Source organism: Nycticebus coucang, chromosome 2 (assembly GCF_027406575.1).
Source record: "Nycticebus coucang isolate mNycCou1 chromosome 2, mNycCou1.pri, whole genome shotgun sequence".
In the NCBI taxonomy this organism is placed as follows: domain Eukaryota; kingdom Metazoa; phylum Chordata; class Mammalia; order Primates; family Lorisidae; genus Nycticebus; species Nycticebus coucang.
In genome coordinates, this window is record NC_069781.1 from 38,630,427 (window position 1) to 38,647,449 (window position 17,023).

Below are 17,023 nucleotides of genomic sequence, written 5' to 3' on the forward strand. Positions count from 1 at the left end.
GTGACAGCTTGAGACTCTGTCTCAAAAAGAAAAAAAAAAGGAAAGAATGAAAAGCCTGGTAAATGGGGACTAAAGTTAAAAACATTGATTAAGAACACAAAAGTTTAGCCAACACAATCTAATGGCAAATTAAAAAATAATACATGATGACCATTTCAGAGATTCCCCAAGACCACCACATATTGGTTGGTTTTCTAGAATAACTCACGGGGCTCAGTACACAGCTGTACTCACAGCTAAGGTTCATTACAGAGAAAGGATACATAACAGAATCATCAGCGGGAAAAGATACAGGTGGAGTGGGGAAACACATGCACAACCTTCCAATACCGCCCCCACCTGTGAGCGACACAAGCATATTCCTTTCTCCATCAGAAAAAAAAAAAAAAATGCAATAATGTGTGCAATGTTTCTGCCCAGAATGCCTGTTCAATTCGCAGTGCCCAAGGTTTTTATTGGTGGCTGGTCACATGATCCTCCTCTGCCTGGCAACAACCAAAGTTCCAGATTCTCAGGAGGAAAGCTGGTGTATAGGACAAATCTCATTGGACAAATCAGTCTTATCAGTTAGAGAATGGTTCAAATGCCAAGTTTTCAGATACCAGCTGGCAGCAACCTTGCAAACAGGCCTTTCTAAAAATAGCAGTGTCCAGCTGCCTATGAGAACCCTTTTCAGCACAATGACCAAGTGGCGCACGTGCCAGGAAGGCAAGAATAATACACATAAGTGATAATCTGAGTCAGGCTCTCTAAGCTGCCGTTTATAATGTCAGAACCCAGCTGGCTGAGCCAGGTCTTCACCACTAGCCCAAGCTCTATTCGTGGTGATCGGAGTGCAGTCTACCCTGCGGAGCAAACTGATCACCACCAAATTCCCTGCCAAGAATTTACCACAGCCAAGGTCCTCTTAGTCTCTTGAGTCAGAATGCTGGATTTTTCTCAGTTCAGCTTGTTGGAGAGGAACAAGCCTCCAGACTAAGCAATATAAATAGAAATAATGCTCACTGCATTTATAAACAGAGGCCGGGTTTTTATTTACAAGGGAAGCTACACGCTTGTGGTGACCCAAATTCCATGTGTTTCAGATCTAGGGTATCATATTTCTCAAGAAGAGGAAAGCTGGAAAGCAAAATCGGTCATCAAAAAGTTGCTTTGAGAGCAATGAATGGAAACATGCTGATTTCTTGCTCCCTAGGGGAACAGGTTAGAAAAATAAAAGGCCTTCAGGCTAGGGGTGGGGGAGACAAAGCTGAGCTAATAGGAGGCCACACAGCAGCTGCAGATGAAAAAGAACTCGGAAGACAAAGGGGGAGTGTTAGAAGCATGGTCGGAAATTATGGATTTTAGCTTCTACTTTAATACAAGGCATATATAGAATTCATCTACAATTTAAAATAGTTGTTTAGTGCATTAGTTTGCTAGTGCTGCCATACCCAAGTACCATAATGAGGTGGCTTAAACAAGTATATTGTCCAGGAGGCTAAAAGTCTAGTCAAAGGCTGGCTCCCTGTGAGAGCTGTGAGGGAAGGAGTGCTCCCGGCCTCTGTCCTCGGCTTGCAGATGGCTGTCTTCAAGCTCACATGGTGTTCTCCCTGCAAGTCTGTGTCCAAATTTCGCATTCTTATGAGGACATCAACCATACTGGATTAGGGCCCACCCTAAGGACTTCAATTGAACATGATTCCTCTCTAAAGACCCTGTCTCCAAATAAGGTCACATTCTGAGGTAGTAGGGGTTAGGAATTCAACATCCACATTTCGAGGCCGAGCGCCATGGCTCACGTCTGTAATTCTAGCACTCTGGGAGGCTGAGGCAGGTGGACTGCTTGAGCTCAGGAGTTCAAGACCAGCCTAGGCAAGAGAGAGACCTGTCTCTACCAAAAACAGAATAACTAGCCAGGTGTCGTGGTGGGTGGCTGTAGTCTCAGGTACTTGGGAGGCTGAGGCAGAAGGATCTATGAGCCCAGGAGGTTGCTGTGAACTATGATGATGAATGGCACTTTACCCAAAGTGACAGAGTATGACTCTGTCTCAATAAATAAATAAATATACAAATAAGTTTTGAGGGATGCAACTCAACCCACAACAACTTGGAAAAAATGTAAGTGATGATCAGAATTTTTAATAACTCTTGTTGGAGGACTGTGCTTCTTTGCACATCATAGCCCAAGAATATGAGTTATAGAGTTAGAAAATGATAGAGTATAATGAAAGTGTAGGAGAAGAGGATCAGGAATAAGAGGAGTAAGAAAAGCGGAGAGGAAAATAAAACAGAGTAGTGCCCAAGGTCAGACCACCCAGCCTGGACCAGGCTCAGAGACTGCTGAGAATGATAACTCAACCACTCACCTGAGTTTGCTTTAATTTTGGTTTATTAACAAACCTATAGACAAGCAGTGTCAAGGATGAACACAGCATTAATATAAACGTTTCATGGCTCCCTGATACCTCCACCTTTGTCCCACAGAGCTGTACCCACATCTGCTGGGTCCAGCAGCTGTCGCGTGGTGGGGAACCTGTGGGCAGAAGGGCACAGAGCCACGGTTGCCTCTTATACCACTGCCGCAGCAGTGGCGGAAGGGTAGTGCCACACCAGCATCTAAAGGGCCGCCTGGTAAAGAAATGCTTGCACACTTGTGCCTGTTTTTACTGTTCCCTAGAGCCGAGTGAAGGTGTTAGTGCAGCGAGCCTACTAAGTGCACCACAGAGAAGTAAAAGGAGGGAACACAAGGAAGCCTGACGCGTGGGTGTTCATGCTGCAGAACGTCCTTCCTCTATGCTGCTGATCTAAGGGAGAGAAAGGAACTGAAGGGCTCTGCACTCTCTCGGGGCCTTCCAGCTCCACAGCTATGTGGCCGTACATGCACAAAATGCAGGGTGTTTCTCCCCAGGCACAGTGCCAAGGACATAAAACAAAGAATGCCAGGGTGAAAGGCTCAAAGAAGAGAGAGGGGGACAGGCTTAATGCCCTTGGATGGGTGATGGGCCTGAACCAAACGTGAGTCCAGGGAGCCAGCCCCTCATCGTGATGGCTATGTGGGATCCTGCTTTAGAGTGGAGACCCCCTGCTGGGTGCTCTCAACCTGCCAAGTGGCAGCAGCAGTGGCTCCCTCCAGGTGCTCCTGACGCATGCCAAAGTTTGAGAAACACCGACCTAAGCTGTAGGCTGCTCTGAAGCCTACCAACAAACCAATGTAGATGGAGCCTTAGAAGAATGAGCCCCTGCTTTGTTACTGGCAACTATATATATTATTAAGTAGAAGAGGTAAGACCATGGGGCCATGAGCTACATGACCCAGTATCTACATGGCCTGTGGCCAGAGTCAATACATAAAGTCTGCAGGATTGATTTAACCCTTTTGTGTGTAATTCAAATCCTTCCCCTCACACCATTTGCTTTCTGGAGCATTAACTTCTACCTTCCCTTGATATGGAGTGGTGCGGACTGTCTATGACTGCACCTTTGATTCCTATTAAGTTCATTGTTTGTTTTATCTTATTTTAATGTCTTTAGCGTGGAAGAGACCCAGTTGCCAGAATGACCAGGAATAGCATTTAAACAGTTTAGCTTTTACTCAAACCTTAACCCTACTTGTTCAGTTTTACTGTGTTCTTGGCTCACCAAACATTTGTGGTCACAAAAATGTGAATACTGCAGCTCTGCTTAGCTGCTTCTCCCTGTTTTGTCTCCCTGTAAAATCTCACGAACCTGTGGACTTTCTTCCAGAGTTACTAACATAATCCGTTTTCTTTTGACTAGCGAAGCTTGCTGTCTTCACCTCGCCCTGGCGGTCAACACGGCCCACTATTCTGAGCCCACCACTTGGTTTCTCTTCCTCCAGAGCCCATTCCCAGCTGCCCATGCACAGGCTGAACACAGGGCAGCCCTGGGAAGGGCCTCTGGTTTGGAATCAGGGAGCCTGCTGTTCTAGCCTCTGTTCTGCTACAGACTTGCTGCACAGTCTCAGGCAAGTCCCTTCCTCTCTCTAGGTCGGTCTCCTCTGTTGTACAACAGAGAGGACACAACAAGATGTGCTTCCAGCTAGGGCATCTCTGGGTGCTCTGATTTTCCTCTCTTGGACCAGTGCCCATACAGTACAGATTTCATGGAAGCAGTGCCAATTTTACAATCCCTGGCACCACTGCCCCTACACCAAGAGAATGTTACTAGCTCTTTAACTATGGTCCCAACTATTGATTTCTCCAATGGCAGGGGGCCTTAAGAGGGCTCCCTGACTGGTTTTTTCCAAAATCACAGAGCTATTTATAATCCGTAGGCCCAGGTGGGACTAGGATCCTAGCATAAATGCCAGCCCATTTCAGCTATGAACTGCCTTGCCACCTCATTTCTAAAACCCCAGTGAAACGGCATAACACACAATAATGGTAATAAAACACAGTGCTCAGTAAATGTTTGAAGGAATAAACACTTTCTCTACAACCACAAAGCTCTGTAGAATGAACAAAGCTCAAAAGGACTGAAATAGAGAAACTAATTCCTTCTGCAGAACCTAAAACCTCAGGCCAGGTGCAGTGGCTCACACCTGTAATCCTAGTACTTCAGGAGGCCAAGGTGGAAGGATCACTTAGGCCAGGGGTCTGAGACCAGCCTGAACAACGTAGCAAGACCTTGTTTCTATAGAAAATTTTAAAATGAGCTAGTTGTGGTGGCATGTGGTGCAGTGTCTATGATGACTCCTATGCACTGAGCTCTGGCCCAGGCAACAAACAAATGCTATTTAATGCCCAAAGTACATCAAATAGTAGTGTGCCACTTTCTTTGAATTGTGTTATTTTTAAAAACACTATCATTGAAACTCTATTGTTGTGACACCCTTTTCTCTCCTTCACCCCAAATACTTAAAAATTCCATCTATGTGACACTACTAGGTTAGTCAAAGATCTGGAGTTGGAACCGGGTGCGGTGGCTCACACCTGTAATCCTAGCACTCTGGGAGGCCGAGGCGGGTGTATTGCTTAAACTCACAAGTTCAAGACCAGCCTGAGCAAGAGCGAGACCCTATCTCTAAAAAAAAAAGAAAAAATAGCCGAGAGTTGTAGCAGGCACCTATAGTCCCAGCAACTTGGGAGGCTGAAGCAATAGGATGGCTTGAGCCCAAGAGTTTGAGCTTGCTATAAGCTATGATGCCAGGGCACTTTACCGAGGGTGGCAAAGTGAGACTCGTCTCAAAAAAAAGAAAGAAAGAAAGAAAAGAAAAAGAAAGATCTGGAGTTGGCTGGACATAGCATTTAGAGTAGAGTTGCAGGCTATCTGAACTGCCTTTTCCTACATGTAACAAGGAACAAAATTCCCTTTGAAAAAGGATGCCTTCCTTATACAAAAAGGATGCCTTCCTTATACCAGAGTGAGAAAATAACCTTTATCACCAGACACTGGGAATCATTGTTGCAATGAACGGGCACAAGTAAATTTAAGAGATCCTTACCTTCCACTAGCTCTAATCCCCAGCCCTCACCCCGGCTGCCTCCTAGTGGCTTCCCTGCAGTTTACTGCCCCTAGGCCAGGTCCCTCTGTCCTATCTCTTCACAAATTTATCATTCCTTGTCTCTAAATGAAGTATAAAAACTTTGTTGTGGCCATTTGGGGGGATCTTCGCTCTCTTGTGAAGGTCCCTTATACATGTAAAAATAAAACTTGCATGATTTTCTCCTGTTAATCTGCCTGGAGCAATCTGATTCCCAGACTCTGCTGAATCCTACTCAAGAACTAGGCTAGGCAGAAGTGATCTTCAGCCTCCCCTATGTTAGCTAATTAACAAAGCACTCTTACACCTCTCTTCTCGTCTAATCCTCCTAACAGTTGGGAACTGTCATACCCACACACACTTATTCATAAGAGAAAAAAGAGATCCGAAGAAGAAAAGGGAGTTGACCAAGATCTCAACTGCTAAGTCACAGGGCCAAGCAGTTGAGACCAGGTTGGGAACATTTCCAAGTCCAGAAGACGGAGTAAAGTAGGTCCACTAAGTTTGGAAGTCCTAGTAGTGCAGCCAAAGGGTCAAACTTGGTCCTGGCCTGAATACTCCTCCTCCAGCATTCAAGGAAGCAACAATGGCTCTGGAGCCCCCAAGGAGCACCTCTCTGTCGGAATCAAGAGCATGGCTCCGTACAGACAGGAGCGCTTACAAGCTGTATGGTATTTTTGTGGAATGAAGCTACTTTGTACATTATTTTCATCTACTTTAACTTGATGCCAAACATTTGCATGATTTTATGTTTTCTAGTCATTCCTGTGTGGGCACTGGCACCTAGGAAAAAAGACTGGACAAACAAGGACAAATGTGAAGACAGGTCTCCCAGGCACACATCTGTCCTTACCCACTGTTCTACCTGAATGTGTCCACTGTGTTAGGACCCAGAAGTACTGGTCTTTCTGTCCCCCACTACTCTTGGCCACCCTGAACTTTTTTGGCTCTTTAAAACACCCTTTTGGGCCTTTTCGCTAACATGGTTTTCTCCCAATTACCTAAAAGACTCAGCCCAACTGTAGTTGCAATATAACCCATTTTTCCAGTTTTGTTTATTCAACGTGTGCTGGCTTATGTGTCCTCTCAGCAGCAGTTAGAATAATAACCCATAGTCAAGGATCTGAGGATCTGTTTGGCTGAGGTAGTCGTCACTCAGGTAAAGATAAAATTTGTTAGGCTTTCAGAATTACTGGGGCTCAGGAAACAATAATTTAGGAATACCTATTTTAAAAGAAAGGAACACAAAATGTGATATATCCTTAATAACAAAATTATTTCTCAGTCTTAAAAAGAAATTCTAACATATGCTGTAGCCTGGATGAATCTCGAGGACATTATGCTAAGTGAAATAAGGGAGTCACAAAAAGGAATACTGTGTGCTTCACTTACATGAGCTACCTATTGCCAGGGGCAGGAGTCATCATTTAATGGGTACAGAGCTTCAGTTTTGCAATATGAAGAAGAGTTCTGGAGGTGCATGATGGGGATGGTTCCACAATGACATGAATGTACTTAATATCATTGAACCACACACACTTAAAAATGCTTAAGAGTGTAAGTTTTGTGGTGTGTTATTTTACAATAAAAACAGAAAAAAGAAAGGAACAGCTTGAACACTAAGATTCTCAGCCACAGTATTAGCATTATATCATCAGAGCCAAAAGCAGCTACACAATAGATGTACATCTTTATGCCCAACCCCCAATTTTCCTTCTCTTCCTTCTGCTGAATGATACATCTCCTTGTGCTGCCACTGACAACTAGCTCAGAAAATTCAGTACCTTTCGGCTCTCAGTCTATACAAGAGACTGTGGCTAGGCAGATGGGTGCCGCAGAGAATGCACCCCTCACCAGCACACTGCTCCCTCATGTGGCTGCAGCATCTCCCCTAGAGCAAAACAGACCCTCCCACCCCCACCTCCTGATAGAACAGATTTCTTTTCCAATTAAAGGCATAACTTTTAGCTGTTATTGGTACCATCAAACTCAATATCTGGGGGGAATAGTCTATCTTAAATTTCTTCCAAATGAAATCGAGACATTTTTCCTTGCATTTCATAAATGAAGACACCTGTTTCATGCCATAAGTAATTCACAGGATCCAAGGAAACCAGTTTCTCGTCAATTTTTTCCCAATAAAATGCCATTTGTTAGGATTTACAAGAGCACACTCACCAATACACCACCTCAGGAAATGTTTTTTAAAGACACACACTTTCATCATTTCAGTTTGACACCTGGGACCTAAAACTACTTTACAGTTAGGATTTATTTAATTTATTGAGACAGAGTCTCACTTTGTCCCCTCCCTAGAGTGCCATAGTGTCATAGCTCACAGCAACCTCCAACTCATGGGCTCAAGTGATTCTCTTGCCTCGGCCTCTCAAGTAGCTGGGACTACAAGTGCCCACCACAATACCTGCCTGCATTTTTAGAGATGGGTCTCGCTTCCACTCAGGCTGATCTTGAACCTGTGAGCTCAGGACAATCCACCTGCCTCAGCCTCTTATAGTGCTAGGATTACAGGCGTGAGCCCCGCACCCGGCCTTTTATAGCTAGGATTAAAAAAACAAAACACAAAACTGCTCAACTGCTTAAATAACTTTTTTGTAAATAGGCTTACTGTATGAAAAAGGTTTTTTTAATTATTTGTTTAATATACCTCTTCCATCTTTCATGACTCTGCTGAACAGCGAGGGCACTTCACTGGGATCGTTCTCTCCCCAGGGATTCTGGCGTGGAGTGCCAGGCTCCTGGAGCATGCTACCTTTGAGCACCTTCTGGCATTTCCTAGAGCCTAGCAGAAACTGAGCGCTAATACCCAGTATGGCAGCATAAAGTTAGTGAAACTTAAATTTTATATTGGTTGAAATTATATCAGCTCAGTATAGAAATACTATTATCTCACTCTGATTTGAAGGTCTTTTCAAAACAAAAACAACTTTATTAGGTAAATCCCATTTATCAAATGAATTATTTCAAAACAGGTTTAACAACAAGAGCTAAATGGAAGGGAACTCTTAGTCTACACTTGAAAAATTTGAAAGTAGGAGAAAGAAAAGCCAAATTATTATCCATGGTTTTAAAGACAGAACAGAAGGGGCAAACAAACATTTCATCCAAGATTCTAACGTCTTTGACTATTCCCCTGGGTGCCTGCTGCCTTTAGACACAGATCTATTTGATGGAGTCTCGGGCATACTTCCTGATAACTGCAGAATACCCAAAATGATAATCACTAGGACAGAAATACCTAGAAGAAAACAAGGCAAGGCCAATTACAGTATCTTAGATTTGAATGACCACATGGTTACAGAAAGAACTATCAATCCAACAAAGAATATAATCTCCATAAGACATATTTTCTACTATTTACTTGTAAATCTAAAGGCAGAAAGGTTAATGGCCCTAGCAATGAGGCACAAACAATCAGACTTGGTATAAATGAATTTAAGTTTATTAGCCATAGAAAAAAACTGATTTCTCAAAATCAATTCTTGTTAAGTCCCCTATAAAACAGCAGACTTAAAATTTCTTTCTCATGAACAGAAAATAGCTATACTTTTGGTCCAAGATATGTTGGGTTTTTTCCTTCTTCTTCAGATGACAGATGGATGTAACTGAATCTATGAACGAGTGTACTTGCCCCAAATGTGCAACATAAATACAGAAGCGATGAACAGAAGACTCATAACCAATACTGGAACAGGGCCACTAGAAGAAAGACGAGAAGGCATCCTTACTGTTAGTAATAATATTATATTTTTAACACTAAAGATTTCCTAGGGGAAGAGGGTGAGGGAGCAGCACTTAGGTTCATCCAGAAACATTATTGACATCATTTTAAAATAGTACCCAAATTATTACTGTGGATATTTTAAGGGTGTAATAATAGCACTGCAGTTGCTTTTAGAAAGGAGTCTTTATCTTTTAATAAAACATACTGAAATATATACAAATAAAATGATCTGATGTCTTGGACACATTGGTCTCGCTAATTTTATATATATTTGATATTTTCTAAAATAAAAAGAAGAGAAATGTCTCAAACTCTTTTAAGGGTAAATGATCACCAAACTAATTTTTTCAAATTAAGATTTAATTAAAAACAACCTTCTTGAGAAGGATTTAAAATGAGTCTCTGAAATACTCAAAAAATTATCTCGGACAAAGACCCAGAATACCACCAACTCTCATATGCCCAACCCCATAAAGTATTTCCTAAATACATTCTTACCTTACAAGTTTCCGATATAACAGAAGAAAAGCAATAAATACCTAAAGCCAAACTTCAAGCATTCCAGGGAAGCCTTCACAAGCTAAATCTATGATCCAAGTCAGCTGCTGGTCAAATTATAATAATTAAACTTATCTAAATTAACTCGATTTTGTCTCTTTTCTACTAGACAGACAGTATAGCAAGAGCATGGGATTGAACAGTCAGAATATCTGGTTCTATCTCTTGCTGTTTGCCTTTGAGCATGTCACCCTGCCTTTCTGAACGTGAATTCCTCATCTGAAAAACAGCATCATCTCTCACTTCACAAGATTGCTGGGCAGATCAAACTAAAAAACAGACATTGTTCTTTGCAAAGCACCAAGTGTTATGCGAATGAGTTGCTGTTATTATTCCAAAGAATTCCTTATCCCATGGGTTTTAGTCAGGTAGCAACTGTAAGCAGCGCTGTTCTAGAGCCTACTCTGATCAGAAATCCATGGGATTAGGTCTGCCACACAGTACCAGAAATGCTGACAAATGAGGATGCCCTGGATGCCGACTTCCCATCACCTAATGAGCACTCCCAGGCCTAAGAACTCAGAAAGTGGTATGTTCACTCTCCTGGGTCTACTCACTACTCACCAAAGGCAAAGCGGCAAGGAACTTTTGGTAACACAGCCTAATGAAAAAACTTCCATTAGGTTGTAATAATATCAGCTTATGCCTCCAGGAGAACTTTGAAAAATCACCCAAATCCTGTTCAAATGATTACTCCTATTTCTCAGTGTGGGGCAAGAACACCAAATGAAGAGCAATTTCATCTAATTAAGCAGCTTTCCCTCCAGTTCTATGTGTTCCCATCATTTACTCTGACACAGCTACATGAAGATCTTCCCTTCCTTTTCCTCACTCCTGGAAGAGATGTCATTCTAGGCCCTACACTGTCTTATTGGTTGATTAAGGTATTCCAAACTCAGCCCGCCTGGCACAAAGATGCTATGTGCCATAAATCTCATCAAAGAAAGGGCCACTAGTTGTAGAGACAGACAGCACTGCAGCCACTCTAATGACACTAGACAGAAACACAAGGTCTGTTCCCAAGACGTACACTTTGAGCCCAGGTGAATCTTCCGTGTAGAACCGCCACATGCCCCCAGTGCCTGCCGAGGTCGTGCGGCCAGCGCTCCTTGTTCCACAGCTGGCATTTTTCCTGTGAGAGAAGAAAATGTTCCAAATGGCCCTTTTGGGGAAATCCTTATGATAGCACATTACCCTTACACTGCAAAGAACCAATAAAAAGAAAAGCTATTTCTTTGCACCCAGATTCCTGCTTGTAATCCTCTGATTACAATAACCACGAAGAACTAAGTACCTGCCAGAGGGCAGTGCATACAATAACCCTGAGAAGCAGTTACTATTTCCATTTAATAAATTAGGAAAATTAGTCTCAGAAAAGGTTAAGCAAAATGCTAAAGATCACATAGCCAGCAAGTGGCCAAGCAAGAATGTGGACCTAGTTCTGAACTCAGAGCCCATCCATGTGTCTACAACATCTGGCCTAGACAGTGCTTTTCATTTTCTCTTCACATGCATTTCTGTGAAGCCAAGTAGTAAGCCCTGTGCAAAATGCCCTAAACTCATATGATCTGATCTTAAAATGACTACTTTAAAAGGTATATTTTAAAATTACTGTATTAACTGCAAGAAACACAAAAAAAACTTTTAAGCTTTAATTGTAACCAGGTTTAATATACATTTATATTAAAAATTACTGTGTAATCTGTTTTTACCATTTTGACATAGTGACCACAGATCTTGCACAGAGAGGTAGGATTTGAAAACATGCAAAGAAGGCTTGGCGCCTATAGCTCAGCGGCTAGGGCACCACCCACATACACCAGAGCTGGCAGGTTCGAATCCAACCCAGGCCTGCCAAACAACAATGACAACTACAACCAAAAAAATAAAATAGCTAGGCATGTGGTGGGCACCTGTAGTCCCAGCTACTTGGGAAGCTGAGGCAAGAGAATAGCTTAAGCCCGAGAGTTTGAGGTTACTGTGAGCTGTGATGCCACAGGACTCTACCCAGGGCAACAGCTTGAGACTCTGCCTCAAAAAAATAAAATAAATAAGAAAAGAAAAAAATAAAATAAAATAAATAAGAAAAGAAAAAATACAAAGAATACTCAATCGAAACTTGTACCAAGGTTGTACAGAGAGCAAGGTTCATGAGATGAGCTGTATGATATAGGCAGCCCTGGCAGACAAAAGCAGCCTACCAGCACTTACTCTGTTCACCAGGAACAAACCTGGAATCCTTTCCGCCCTCTTTGGGAGAAGTCCTCAGTCACTAGGGAACCACACTCAGTCACTATCTTCCCACTCAGTACTTCCCCAATCTTACCCCAGGGCTAGAGTGGTATGACATGGGGTAAGTGGTAAGTGACAAGAGAAGTCACAGGCAATCCGAAGAAGTCACAGGCAAGCCCAAGAAGTCCGAAGTGGGGAGGAGAGATGCCCCCTGCCATTAATAAAATCCCACTGCAATATCTGTGGGCTGCTGATTCTGGGATTTTGAGAAAGGGGAGAGCATAGAGGAAAGAACAGAAGTGAAAACCCTATCCTCACCATCTCCTCTTGCTTTGCTTTCCTCCCAACCCTGGTCCTTGGGCCCACCTCACCCAACCTGGCCTTTACACTACACTCTGCAAGAAGCACTGTCTATAGCTCAGGGAGCTTGTCCTGCTGCATGATGGAGTGAGAGAGTGTTGTTCTGGCTCTACGTGGAGTTCCAGCAGAAGGAGTTCACTCCAGAACTTTGAAAGCAATCAGTATCAATGAACTGGATCTATTGTACTATAAGGATTGATTTCAGACACATTAATTATGGGCTGCATGGGAAATTATGTAACTTCATTATATGGCTGTTTGGAAAACTGATTACAAATAGCAAACATAACTATATGGGGACTTACAGAATAATTCATGGACATAGAAAAGCTTTCACATACAGAGATACATGTCATTTAATCTGTGGGGTAGGTACCTGAAAGTTTTCTCCTTGTTTATAAAAATGAACTTGAGCTAGAAGATAAACCCAGCGTGGACATGCTAAGTCACTGGCTGATCCAGGACTAGGACCCACGCACTTTCTATTATTCTACAATCTCCCACCTCCAGTTCTTGACTTCAAAGTCTCCTGGAATTATCCAGAGGAATTTAAGATATCTGACTTCTGCTAGCCCATATGATGTGGCAGAGGATTTGATAATCGGCCCCCACCACCCCCTACCCCCACTCCAAAATATCACATATACTCAAAATACCTCCCATTCCCTAGAGGAAGCTAGGTAAAGTTTAATCAAAACCACTTGAATCTCTCAAATTTCTACTTGGGTCTATTTTGCCCTTTCTTTCACACCACTCTATAATATGTTTCCCTCTTCCTATCCCTCAACATAATGGTTTTCCTAAGTAACCACTTACACACTTTGTTCTAACGTGATGACCTTTGGATGTTTTTCGAAGCCAAGCTCAGACCTCAGAATCTTTATACTTTACTATTCCTTCTGCCTAGGAAGCCTACTCCTCCCACTTCACTGCGTGATTCCTTCCCTTGCTTCTTTCAGCTCTCTACTCAAATATCACCTACTATGAACACCTGATATAAAACAACTATCTATCCTCATCTCTCCCCACCACTCTCTATCCCCCATCCAGCTTTATTTTTCTGTTACATTTACTTACTTGTACATTTACTTATTACATTTACTTATTTTCTTGCTTATGGTTTCCCACACTAGAATATAAGGGTCATGAGGACAAATCTGCCTATCTTGTTCACAGATATACCCTGTCTTGTTCACATATACATCCTCAGAGCTGAAAGAGAACTCAGTATGTGGTAGGTCCTCAATAACCATGTGATGACTATCTTAACACCCTGGCTATTCCTCCATCATAATATCCCTAAGTCCCATCAACCCTGCTGGAACACCATGCAGCACTTCACAGCTTACAAAGCATTCTTGCTCCTTTTCATGCTGAAAGCAACTTCCTTTTACATTACTCCAACCCCAGCCTGACCTTAAATCCTACACTGTTTATTCTCCGATGGTACTGAGTCTACTACCTCACTAACCATGAAGAATGCAAGTCTGCAGGCTACATAATCCAAGGCATTATTATTAACCATTAGCTTTAATGTTTTCTCAAAGACTTACAAAGCAAAGGTATATTCTTAGACAAACAATACTTACTACATTATACTTGTGAAATAATACTTAACCACTGCCAAAATTTCTAGAAGGAAACGCTGTCAGGTCTCTCAATATATACAACCATGGTCTGTCTAGTTACACTAGCTCCATCATACCAAATCCTAAAAGATGACATCAAAACCCACAACTTTAAAAGCTTCATCTGTCCTTAAATGTTTTAAGTTCTCTACTTTACTTGTGTATCATTTATTTCATTATTATATTTATACATTTGATAAATATGTGCTCTCTCTTGGGTTCCTTTGAAATTCTCAGATGGCCACACTTCCTTGCCACAGTACTATCAATTCTCATTAACCAGAACCATTCCCCATCATACCTACAGGACATGTGCTCCATTCCTGCAAAGCATCTTTAGAGTCCATGATGGGAATGGCACTCCAAGCCCATGTAAGGCAAAACATAGCTTGATGATACACTTCTCTTGAACATCTCAGTGGCAGGAAACTCACGATCATTGAGGATAACCTTAGCCTTTTTTTTTTTTTTTTTTTTTGAGACAGTCTCACTTTGTAACCCTTGGTAGAGTGCCATGGCGTCACAGCTCACAGCAACCTCAAAGTCTTGGGCTCAAATGATTCTCTTGCCTCAGCCTCCTGAGTAGTTGGGACTACAGGTACCCACTACAACACCCAGCTATTTTTAGAGACATGGTCTCGCTCTTGCTCAGGTTGGTCTCAAAGTCCTGAGCTCAAGAAATCCACCCACCTCAGTCTCCCAGAGTGCTAGAATTACAGGTGTGAACCAGTGTGCCTGGCCCTAATCTTAGCATTTTTGATGGCTCTGTCACAATTTCTTTGCTGTTAGTTTATCAGTTTTAATTTACCTATTATAGCTAATAAGAAAAGTCTCATTTCAGTTCACATCCTTAAAGCTAGTTTCCTGTTCTTTCGAAGTCTTTTCCTATCTAGATAAAACCCCACTAGTTCCTTCAAAAATCCCATGACAAGTTGTACAGTTCCTTTCTTCATTCATCATTTATTGTGCCAGGCCTTATGGTAAATGCTGGAAAGAGACAACTTAAGCAGGTTTCTATTTTCTTTGACTTTGTTAACGCCTAACAAAGAAGATAAATATGGAAACATAAATGGCCTTACAGTGGCATAAACAAAATGCTTCAGGAGCAAAAGGGGAAACTAGTAGTTACTGCTGCTTGCAAAGTCGAAGAAGGCCTCAAAAGGAAATAACCCCTGAGCTTAGTCTTGGAAAACAAATAGAAAATTTCCTTGAGGTGGGGGAGAAAGTGAGTTCAGAAAACAGTTCACCAGTGCAGATCACAGGAGAGAGGGGAGAGAGGATACCTTGAAAGAACCACCATGAGCCTTGGTATTCTACCCCCATTTTTTTCTTTAATCCAATAACAAACAAGTAACAGCAAAACTAAACAATAGAGGGCGGCGCCTGTGGCTCAGTGAGTAGGGCGCCGGCCCCATATACTGAGGTTGGTGGGTTTGAACCCGGCCCTGGCCAAACTACAACAAAAAATAGCCAGGCGTTGTGGCAGGCACCTGTAGTCCCAGCTACTTGGTAGGTTGAGGCAAGAGAATCACCTAAATTCAAGAGCTAGAGGTTGCAGTGAGCTGTGACACCATCTACCGAGGGCGACAAAGTAAGACTGTCTCAAAAAAAAAACAACTAAGGAGTAACATCAGAGTGACAAATGGACTAAAATGGAAATGGCCTGAAGAGAAGAGTTAGACAGCTCTTAAGGAAGTAAGTAAGAGTAGTAGAAATGGACTAGGAAAGAAGTGAGGAGGTTTTCACGTAGAATTTAAAGTCTGGCATATGACTGGATAGAGAGGGCATATAAGAAAAATCCCAGATGCTGCTGAAGTTTCAGACGTTGGGTAAAGGAAAGTACAGTAGTGCCGCATGTTAAGTAAGGAGATATAACTGGCTGCCGGGAGCTGAGAATTGGGGTGCAAGGAGACTTAGTTTTGAGTTTAACAGTTTCTACATTGTGGATGGCGCCTCCAGAGGGAAATATAAGCGCAAAGCTCACATGTAGAGACACTAGTTTAATGACATCAGTTTTAGTTTCTCACCTTGTCCAGTTTAAGAGCAGTGCCTGTAATCAAACAACAAGAACAAAATACCGCCTTTCTCTCAAGATGCCTTTACTCTCACAGCCACGTCACCACAACCTCATTTTGCCCTTAGGAATCTTTTGTGGGGAACTGGGGGGAGGGAAGCAGGGTCTCGCTCTGTCGCCCCCGCTAGAGTGAAGTGGCATCATCATAGCTCACTGCAACCTCCCAACTCCTGGGCTCAAAGTGAGCCTCCTGCCTCAACCTCCCGAATAGCTGAGACAGTAGGTGCGCACCACTATGGCCAGAAAATCTTTCCAGCTTACGTAGAAACAGTGTCTCACTCTTGCTCAGGGTGATCTCCAACTCCTGACCTTAAGCAATCCGTCCACCTTGGTCTCCCATAGTGTTAGGATTACAGGCATGAGCCATCGCTTCGCGCTCCCTGTGAATTTTACTATACTGAGGTTTCCTCCTCAGAATCAGCGAATTCTTGTACCCCATGTCTTCGAGTCTGGGAACAAACGGGCCGCAGGGAGCCTTACCTTTGCCGGACAGTGGATCCTGCCGCCCGGGCGGCCACTGCTTTGCTGGGAGAGCGCCCCGAAGAACCCACGTTAGTACCACTGGGTGTCGGTCCGGGCTACAAGAGAGAGAAACAAAGAGAACGAGAGGTGAGCCCCGCGGGCCTGCCCCGAGACCCCGACCATGACTTTCCGCACGGGAAGCTGAGGGAAGCAAGGGAAGAAGGCCGCCTAGCAGAGGTGGGGATAAAGGGCGGGGGTGCTGGGGCCGTCATACCATCCTGGAGACTGGAGGGTCGCAGGGTGCTGAAGTGGACTTCTGGAAAGCTGCAGAGCCCCGAAAGGACCTGTAGCTGGAGAGACTGGCTCAGGCCCCGCCCCCAGACCGGACGCTGGGTCCTCGCTGACTCCAGGGATGCCTAGGTTGTCCTACGTTATGCCTGTAAATATTCTGCTACAGACGACTTGGTTAGTGGCTGTGTGGG

The 17,023-nt window shown here is 43.2% G+C and overlaps 1 protein-coding gene across 1 annotated transcript; it reads right to left on the reverse strand.

The window, feature by feature from the left end:
* Positions 1-8,923: 8,923 nt before the first annotated feature.
* On the reverse strand, positions 8,924-16,938 carry SEC61B (SEC61 translocon subunit beta). The gene is made up of 4 exons (XM_053567708.1): positions 16,816-16,938; positions 16,560-16,657; positions 10,816-10,917; positions 8,924-9,202 (listed from the first exon to the last, which is right to left on the reverse strand). Exons 1-4 carry the CDS (start codon positions 16,816-16,818, stop codon positions 9,115-9,117), a joined length of 291 nt encoding a protein of 96 aa, XP_053423683.1. The 5' UTR covers positions 16,819-16,938; the 3' UTR covers positions 8,924-9,114.
* Positions 16,939-17,023: the final 85 nt, after the last annotated feature.